The sequence below is a fragment of the Larimichthys crocea genome, chromosome XVIII (assembly GCF_000972845.2).
Source record: "Larimichthys crocea isolate SSNF chromosome XVIII, L_crocea_2.0, whole genome shotgun sequence".
Taxonomy (NCBI): domain Eukaryota; kingdom Metazoa; phylum Chordata; class Actinopteri; family Sciaenidae; genus Larimichthys; species Larimichthys crocea.
Window position 1 is genome coordinate 2053393 of NC_040028.1, and position 10168 is coordinate 2063560.

Genomic DNA, 10168 nt, shown 5'->3' on the forward strand with positions numbered 1-10168 from the left:
CTGCAGGTGGGTTGTCACCTCTGTTTTGAGAGCCCATTGTATTATGGGTAATTTACAGTGACTGAGATTGAAGATTGTGGTCGTGAACATCATGACAGATTTATCTTTTTGTTGTAATGTACAGCAGATTTTCTATTGTCTACACAGCCTGTTATCATGCACAACACAGGTTTAACAATTAAACTGGCGTGATAGTCACAGTGTATTACCCACATCCAGTGTCTTACACAAGAAGTATCCAGATCCTTGAGAAAAATGACCAGAACAATGTCAAATAAGTGCATTAGAAGAGCCTGCATGTAAAAGCACAGTACAGGGTCACAATCTGTTTTAATAAAGTATAAAAACACTTTTATAAACATGTCTTATGTATCTAATCTTAATTAACTATTCAACAATGAGTGTAATCGAATATTTTGCATTCGGGAGGCAAACACTTAAGAGTGTTAAGCTTAAGACCTTCCTTTGTGAGTTTATAGTCAGGGCTGGCTCAGGTCATCTCTTAGCTATGCTGCTATAGGACTAGACTGCCGGAGGACTTCCCATGATGCACTGAGCTCTTGTCTCCCTCTCCATCTGTACACACTCATGATCCATTATTGCATGTTACTTAATGTCTCACAAGATCGACGGTTGGTCGGGTCTGCTGTGGTCCTGCCTGACGTCCACCAATGAGCCAGGCTCTGCTCGAGGTTTCTGCCTCTTAAAGAAAGGTTTTCCTTGCCACTGACGCCGAGTGCAAAAGTACGGTCTAGACATGCTCTGTATAGACACTTCTGTTATTTGGTGCTAGTGCAAGTACAGTATTTGAAATGTAGTGTAATAGAAATAGTATTTTTATGTAAACTTGCAGAATTATTGGTTTTAGATCAACAGGTTTTAATAAAATAATCAAATCCAGTGGATTCCTTTAAGGGTGAAAAGGCTGAATCCAGCTTCAAAAATGACCACAAAGCTCTAACCCAACAAAAACTGGAGATCAGCCTTCAGTAGAGAGGTAACAACACGTCACATCCTTTTAAATCTCATTTAATTAAAATGAGGAAGCGATCCAACAGTAACACACAATAAAAACAATCTGAACAAACAACACAAACCAATCTAGTACTAATAAAAGCATGCAGAAAACAAACCACATAAAACCAAACATTGTTTTTTATATCATGAACAAAAACAGATCCTGGAACAGTGCTGTAGAAGCAGGTGAAATGCATATCATCTGAACCCAAGTCAGTCGGTGAACTGGCTGTTGTACACCCTCTGCACGACCTGCTGGGCTGAAGCCTGCCAAGCTTCCTCCAGCGTGGCGGTTGCAGTGGGTCCTGGCAAGGTCATAATGCCCCCTTTGAAGGCATGGCTTATCCCGGGGATACACACCTGGTAGGTAAAATAGAGGAAACCATCAGACTCGGTGTGGCTGTAGTGAATCTCATAGACGGGCTCGCCAACCCCGGCCGCCTTGCACATCTTTTGCAGGAGCGTCACAGGGGACGCTGAACATGCTGTGGCCACTAGGTGCCCCTGGCAGGAAGAGGAATTCATGGAGCTTGGAGGGAGAGGGTGCTTGGGGGAAGTGGGTCCTCCCACTGCTCTGCAGAAACCGGGGGGTGGGGGTGGGGGTAGGGGTAGGGGTAGCGGTGGGGGTGGAGGGCGGGCCACACGAGGATGCTGGACACAGGGCTGTGGAGAGTTGAGCGTGTGATGTGGTGGCTCGTGGACACATGACAGGCATCTCTTTGAAGGTTTGTCAGGGTTCGGCTTCATTCTTGACTCCCACTGAACAATGATGTCCAAGTCAAACTGCTTCTTGAATGCTGGAGACAAGAGTAAGGACCAGAGAATGGCTGTGTCATCATCAACCTTTGCTTTAATCTTCAGAATACACATCAATCTCATATTAAAGATGCTCAAGTGGTTTTCTCATTAACCAGAAATCAATCTGCTGTTTCAGATAACATGACGATTACCCAATTATCACAAGAAAACACCCCCAAGATGTCATTTTCAAGATAGAGATGTGTGGAATGTTGCTAGAAAAGAAGTGCTTACACAAACTGACACACTTGAAGGCACTGTTCAACCCTTCGTTCACATGAAAAGTGACAAATAGTTTAATATGTTGCAAGCTAAAATGAATTTAAACCAGTTCTGCATTCTATCAACAGCTGCCATCAGAAATGGCAGTATACTTACACTGATCCATGGACCAGCCTGTCTTACCTACCTTCCACCAGCACCTTCTTGGCCATAGAAGCAGAGTAGTGGGATAAGAAGACCACTACAGCAGACACCCCCTCTATACCGGGCTCAGCTCTCAGAGACACTCGCTCCACCCCCTGCGTCAGTGCCCGCAGCACCTGGGAGCAAACATTAGTTACACGGACAATAACCTTTATGCAACTATTGCTAACAAAGTAGTTTTAAGTGGCCTTTCACAAACACCATAAGCTAATCCACACAGATGGAACAAAAGGAGGACAGGTGTATAGGCGGGTTTTTGGACAGCACAGATTACAGCTAATAGGTTGGGAAAATAATACAATAAGGAATATTAACAAATGAATCATCCTTCTTTCTAATATCAACAGTTCATCAACTGTCATACAACATGGAGAGTAACAGATTAGTGAAGTGGAGGTAATGTCAGGACTTCAACTCTTTAGGTCAGTAAGGATAGCTAACGTTAGCAACGGTTCACCTGATAGCTCCAATAATAGTGCTCCTTATTCACTTTATTTTTTTCCTACATGAAAATTCTTGTCAAAACATACAGTACCAATCATTCAGTGGTTTTTCTGTGTTCTTATTTTCTATATTGTGGATGAACACTGACATCAGAACTATAAAATAATACATTTGCAACTATGTGCTGAACAGTGCAAAATGAGCTAAATGTGTTTACACTTTAGATTATTCATTCTTGCACACTTGGTATTCTCAGTAGTGTTGGCTTTATTCAACTACTGTAGTAATTCATATTATGGTAAGAACTGACTGCACAAGATGAAACAGTCAAAGTTCTTCAAATGTTCTGGACTGTCTGACTCTCATGTCTTAAAGTAATGATGGACCATTGAATTAGGCCAGTGGTAGTTGAATAGAACTATTTACTGTATGCCAACACTATCTCTGAACACAACTGGGCGCCTCAAACACATTAAGGAGGTAAGAAATTCTACTAAATAACTTCTGAGTGCACAGCTGTGATCAAAGAAAAGGTGGCTATTTTAAAGAATCTAAAATATGAAAGATATTTTGCTTTATTTACACTTTGCATTCACCACATAATCCCAAATGTGTCTTCAGTGTTAATCTACAGTGTAGAAAGTAATACAAATAAAGGAAAATCACTGAAACGTTTGACTGAATATTTTAACTCTTACTGCGTATAAGATAGTGAGCAAAGAAAAACAAAGGTGATTAGAATAGTTCATTTCAATAAGAACAGGTAGTTTGATTCCCTCCACAGTTGGTGGAAAAAATGCACAGAAATACAGACAGTACAGGATTTACAGTGACACTCATGGACAAACAGATTAACACTGTACACACAGGCTGATTTCTGGATTTTGTGTAGCAGGAATTAAGGCGAACACGTTAACTGATAACATATCACATAAACACAAACTACAAACAATCTTTTGAACATCATTAAACTGTATAACTACAGAGTTAGTTACTCAAAATATAAGGAGACTAATAATGACCATTTTCAACTTCAACAACAAAAAATATTCTTGTCATGTTTGATTTCTGCCACAGTTCAGTGGAGTATAAATATACACTGCTCACAAAAAGTTCAGGATATTTGACTTTCGGGTGAAATTGATGGAAAATGTAAAAAGTTCATGCTACACTGATATTATATGATGAATGTAGGACATTTAATTAGAAGCATGCAGTGGTCATTTCTTTGTCTCAAACTATTTATTGAACAACAGTGGTGTGTACACCACAACAAAAAATGTGTCTCAGTGACTTGTCATGTGACCCTGACCATGGCTCACAGCTCGACTAGACGTCTCATGCTGTGGACAAGTGGACTTATTCCAACCTGCTGATGACTCTCTGTGACACTCAGCTCAGTGCTAACTTCCTGTTTGAAGCCCCACACTGACCAGGTACTGCTGATGGATTGTGAGGTGTCGTCTCATGATGTCAGGATGTGAACAGATGATGAAGAGGACTGTTTCAATACAAACTGTCACTGAAGCAGAACATTTAGTGGAACATTCATGGATCACACACTTGTTTGTTAGACAACAGCATGTTATGCAATAAGTACTGGAACATTGAACAATTGTATATGTGCATTCAAAGGTTTAGAGGAGGTCAAATAAAGTTCACCTGAAAAGGTTAGAGTGCATTTTAGGAGCACTCTGAAATTTCACCCAAGAGACGAATAGCCCAAACTTTTTGTGAGTAGTGTGTATATACAAACACAGAGACAATCCACACAGTGTTGTACCTTCAGCAGGTCCGCTTGCTTGGTTTTGCCAGGCAGGTCTTTGATACAGAGCTGTCTCTTCTCGGTGCTGTGGCGGACGACAAGGTAGCAGCCAGGCTCCAGCATGTGACCATGCAGCAGGCGGATGGCGGTGTTAGCTATGGCTGGAGATCCGTATTTGGCATAGGCGAAACCGCGGTTCTGGCCACTGAAGTTCATCATGAGCCTGAACTCCCAGAGTGGCCCCACCAAGCTGAACAGGGGGATCAACAGATCCTCGTAGGCGTCCAGTGGGATTTGGCTGATGAAGACCTCACAGTTGTTTCCTGGAATGGACCCCATCCACACTAACAGCACAGTGGAGAGGAGATGGTAGTGGATGATGTTGCATGGTTATATGCTACATTTATCATATGGACATTATTATTTAGACCTGAACAAACAAACTGTTAAAAAAGGAGTAATACATTTCAAGTCTTTGTGGATTTTTATTTTTACTTCCAGTCATCCACTGAGAACCAACAAGAAAACAATGTCATGTACATTCATTATTTTAAACGAACCAACCAACATAATTAACCAACCGCTCTACTCAACAACACAGGTAGTCTGTATTTATGGGACGAGGTCACATCCTTTTATGCCGAGAACAAAAAAAAAAAAAAAATCATTCATTCCATGCTGAGTAGTTGCTGTGTGGCTTTGCACACGTTAAATAAACTTAAAAATACAGAGTTGAAGTTTTATATTTTAGACACAGAACCGAGCAGAAGTTTGGTCACCTGTGGAATCTGACTTCAAAACATGTTTCTGTATGCAGTCAGACTTACAACTAAATGTTATGTTTGCTTTATTTAAACAGTGTTGTGTCTGAACCCCACCAGGCACGTCTGTGTCACGTTGTGGTCCTGACACTGTTTTACTCCATCCTCCAGACTTCAAATCCCAGCAGGCATTACAGAAGTGTAAAGGCCAACTCACACCGGACGCGGAACGGAAGCGGAACGGCACCGCCGCGGTCACCGTAGCAAATAGAATCCAGTCTAGTCAATGAGAGCACTCACACCGGGCGCGGATCAGAAGCGTCCCAGAAGCGTCCCAGAAGCGGCTCTCCGCGCCACGGCGCGAGCTTTCCGCAGGATTTCTATTTCTTCCGCGAGCCGCGGCTGAACCTCGTAAATTTCAACAGAGCACTGCGCACCAGACAGGAAACCGGGCCTTGAATCAACGTAATAAACTTCCGCCGCCTTTCAAAATAAAACACAATACTCAGTTCATGTAGCTTTTTACAACTTCACATCAACGTGACGTCATGACCGGTGGCACCAGGTGATCAAAGATCGATCAAAGGGTCTCAACGAGAGACTAATTGTTGAAGTGGAACAACACACAATCATTTATGACACAACAGATGCTTTTTATAATCTCCTCCACGTCGGAGAAGCAAAGTCAGCTGTTTGTTGTTGTTGTTTTCTTTATACACTGTTTATCGCGGGGTCTCGGGTATGTCCAGGATTCTCGCGTGATCTCGTGATCTCGCGTGAATACGGCCGGCTCGCTCCGCTGCCGTTCCGCGGCTGATCCGCGTCCGGTGTGAGTTGACACCGGGCAAAGTACCGTTCCGCTTCCGTTCCGCTTCTGTTCCGCGTTCGGTGTGAGTCCCGAGTAAGCAGTTTGCTCACCAGACTTTAAGTTGCTCAGATTTGGTCATTTTTTTGGTTTATGTTTCTAAATCTGTAAATATATTACATATTTACATATTTTCTCTTTTGGCTGTTTTCACAATAGAGAGTTTGCACAGGGTGTTTTATTTTGAAATTCGGCTGGACCATAGGTTTCCGAGGCGAAACCCAAAATACGTGATATTGCCAGCCACCAGTCACAGTTGTCATGGACAGGGAAATTAGCTATAGAGACCAAAACGGTTGTCTGAACCAGGCTGTAAACATGTTCATTTAATTACAGTTTTTAGCACTTTCGCATTGGCTTCATTTCAGAGGTTGCCGCTTGGATTCTCTATGCTGTCTCTGTGTCAGACTTGCAGACAGCTCGACCTGCTCTGTGCTGATTGATGAGGGCTGCTTGTGGCGTCCATTACAAACAGTACAGCTGTGTATTCTTGGTGGAGCCGAGCAGAGACCCGCTTCTGTAACGCCTCTGAAATGGACCATGGTGCTTCCTGTGGGGTTTGAAACTTTGACTAGAACGACTGCGATTAGCTAACACGGTGCACACAGAATGCGTTGCATTCGTGCCGGTCGGAATTTGGTCTTTACATAGTTTCAGGCGTCCCCTGTGAATTAACCCTGTTTAGGCTTAACTTTGCAAACTGAGTAGCTTTCCTCGCAACACGTTTTACAACCATGAACAGTATAAATATGATAATGCTAGCTTCCTCCAGATACAGCTTTCCCTCCCCTATTTATTACCATGTTTTAAACTGTTTTGCTGGAAGCTTAAAAAAAAAAAAGAGGAAATACTGACGGCTGGGAGCTCAAAACTCATGTTTACATACACAAGCTATGGACCACTCTTCACTGTCCAGTTATTGGTTAGCTTCCTTAGGAACAAGTAAAGATATCTGTCCATTAGAAACTCTGTAAATCACTGAAAGTTGAGGCTCAGTTACATTTGTAAAATAACCCTTTGACATGATGACATCTACTGTTTTTAACAGTTAACTAATTCTTTGAGCCCATGGTTGCATATTGTGGCACACAGTTTTCCTCTCATGTGGGTGTATTTTTCAGAGTATGACACTGTCTCCATACACCATGTGTATCTTTTAGTTTCTCCATAGAGCTAGTTTTATTGCAGTGTTGTGTAAAGACAGTGTGTTTGAGCTGTGCAGCTTCTCTCACCATCAGGTGGTCCTCCATACTTCCTCTGGCCGTTAACTTGAGTCAGCTTTGTATTGGTTGTTTTCAGCCAGGTCTCCAGCTCCTGCACCCGCTCAAGGTTGAGTACCTGAGGGGAAAACAACGTTGGAACATCTTCTCAATAATAGGACCTTTCCAGCTCACAGGGAACATCAACCTTTATGAACAGGATCAGTATCTGTCCCTGCATTTTAGCCAATTTATTAAAAAAATTAAACATACATCAGATTATAGCCAACAACATCTGGGCCTCAGTACTACAGGGGTATTAGACTATCAATCTGGCTTTTAGTTAGAGTTATATTGTGGTACTTAGATATAGTCTTTTCCAGGTCAAGGCTGCAAAGTGATTTCATTTTCTGAACTGTTCTTCTTGAGTGAACTGGGCAATCAAAGCCATTAGAAAGCTGATGACTGCACACACATTTGCACTTACAGACAATCCACAGAAAGGTCTGTACATTGTACAGACCATTGCATCGCATCATTTTCAGGGAAACATTAGGCTACTAGAGACTAACGTGACTACCAGGACAAGGAGAAACAACATGAAAAACATGACTGCTGCTGTTCATTATCTCAAGTGTAATAGTGTTGATGGCAAATCAATTGTTAGCTGCAGCCACACTGAAACTGGTGAAAAGGTTTCTGGGCGTCTGTCCCAATACCCACAGTCGTGGTACTTGAGCAGTTATTAGAGCCCTGCACTGATTTAGTGTTGCACTCGTATCAAATGTACTCACAAAACTGTTTTTAAAGCAAAATCAATGGAGCAGTCTTTATTTCACACATTCTTCTTCCTTTCAGCTTTATATTGTAGTTTGTGCTCTGTGTGCACATGGTGGAAAACTTTCTTTGCATTGTAAAAATGTTTTTATTTTTAAATAACTTTAATAAGTAAGCAGTCCCAAAAAGTGAGTTGTTGTTGGTGATTGAAACACCTTCACCTCATCCTCTCCCGCCGAGTGATAAGGAGAAACTACGGCGACTGTGACGCGCACAAAAAACGTGAAATGTCCGAGAGAGTGTTTCGTTTCTGGGTTAGTGTAGAAACACAGCGGTTCAACATGGAGGACTCTGTGGAAGAGGACCTGTGGTGTCTCATTCTAAAGGTAACAAAAACATAAAGATTCTTATTTTCAGGTGATTATACAGAGTTCTGAAAATTCTATTCCATTTCTACCACATCTGTATATAGAGCCCCCTAAATCTGATGCACTGAACCTTTAAGTTTACTCCAGTTAAATAACTTAACATAGTCAACACCCTGACTGTTTTTATTGCTAACAAAATTGCTGCTGTTGTAAGATGTGTACACCTTAGGAACAAAGTCACTGTTACAAAACAGGGGTGCATTACTACTACTAGTTAAACAGTGCATCATCTGCATGTTTCAAACCAGTAAACCAGCATGTTGGCTGATGATGCAGTCGTCGAACTGTCATGACTTGTTTTTAGTACTGACTGTCAAATACTGAAGACATGTGCATTGATTTTAGATGTCGCCACTGCCCTGACAGTGACTGATGGACATAATATAGAAATAGTTGAGTTCTATGAGTATGACTGACAGGAGAGGAACACAGTGACAGTGTCCAAGAAGAAACCAACACTATCTCTGAGGTCCCTGACAAACATTTAGTAGTTAAACATATATTTATTTGCAAGTTTTTACTTGGTTTTTTTTCTTTTATCTTTGTAATTATTGATTCTTCTCTTTCTTAATTATTCTCTTCGTTTTTTTTTTGGTCTTCTGATTGTGTTCATGTGTCCAAAAAAAACAACCGCGTGTTTATAGGCCGAGGAAAGGCCGAGCTGCAGCACAGCGAAAAAGTCCGAAAACACCGAGAAAAACAGCGTTTAACGGAGAAAACACGACAAAATTTACCCGGGAAACCATGTCCGGGCGCGAGGACACTTAAGAAAATGTAGCCAAGGACGCGCGCGTGTTTATAAACAGCTCGCGGGCAGATACAAACTAACCTGTCGGTCAAATCAAAGCTGAATTGGCCTCGCGACGTCAGAGCTGCTCAAACGACGCGGGTCGAGTTTATTTTTTATTTGAACGCGTCACTGTCGGTTTACTTTGTAAATACAAGTTTGAGGAAAGTTACCTCGCTCTGCTTGGGGTCCATCATCTTCACCGTTGTTACCTTCGCGGCACTCTGCAGCGCGTGAAGCCACACCTGGAGACCCGGAGTCTGCTATTGGTCAGCCAATCACAGCGTCACAGCCCACATCCACAGGACTTGTGGGGGATGACGATATGGCTCGTGCTCACTTCAAATTTGAAAAAAGAAGAAAGAAACTCACAGGAAATGAGTGTTTTCAAACAGTTTGAACACATCTGACAAACAATAAGGCCCCCCCAAAAAAGGAGAGTTTAATTGTGGGTAATGTAGGCTCCAGACTTTGACAAGCAAATGGAATGTAACTGTCTGCTTGTGTTTCCGCTGGATCGATTTTGATTTAGTTTTTGAAAACTGTCTATCATCAGTTATGAATACAATCGACTTTTTTCACAGCAGCCATTCTGACATGAAACAGTAGGTAAACACAGGTGTTAGCAATTATGCTAATTAAGGCTCTGTGCCATTCTGTCAAAGGAGTCAGACATGTGGTCAACCTTATGTTTTTCAGACTTTACATTTATTATCATAAAACAACTTTATGCATAGCCTTTAATCCAAGTCTGCATGCAAACTGCTTTGTATGATAAAGTCATGAATAAGAACAATGAATGTGACCTCTTGCATTCCACTGACAACAGTAGTATACTGTATGTAATGTAATGGATGCAGTATTCCACTAGGTCTCAGTGTTGAATCATGTCTGTTTCCCC

The 10168-nt window shown here is 41.8% G+C and overlaps 1 protein-coding gene across 1 annotated transcript; it reads right to left on the reverse strand.

Moving 5' to 3' along the window:
- Window positions 1-1012: 1012 nt before the first annotated feature.
- On the reverse strand, window positions 1013-9592 carry dnd1 (DND microRNA-mediated repression inhibitor 1). The gene is made up of 5 exons (XM_019254521.2): window positions 9441-9592; window positions 7309-7414; window positions 4469-4794; window positions 2225-2357; window positions 1013-1814 (listed from the first exon to the last, which is right to left on the reverse strand). Exons 1-5 carry the CDS (start codon window positions 9462-9464, stop codon window positions 1231-1233), a joined length of 1173 nt encoding a protein of 390 aa, XP_019110066.1. The 5' UTR covers window positions 9465-9592; the 3' UTR covers window positions 1013-1230.
- Between the last annotated feature and the right edge of the window lie 576 nt (window positions 9593-10168).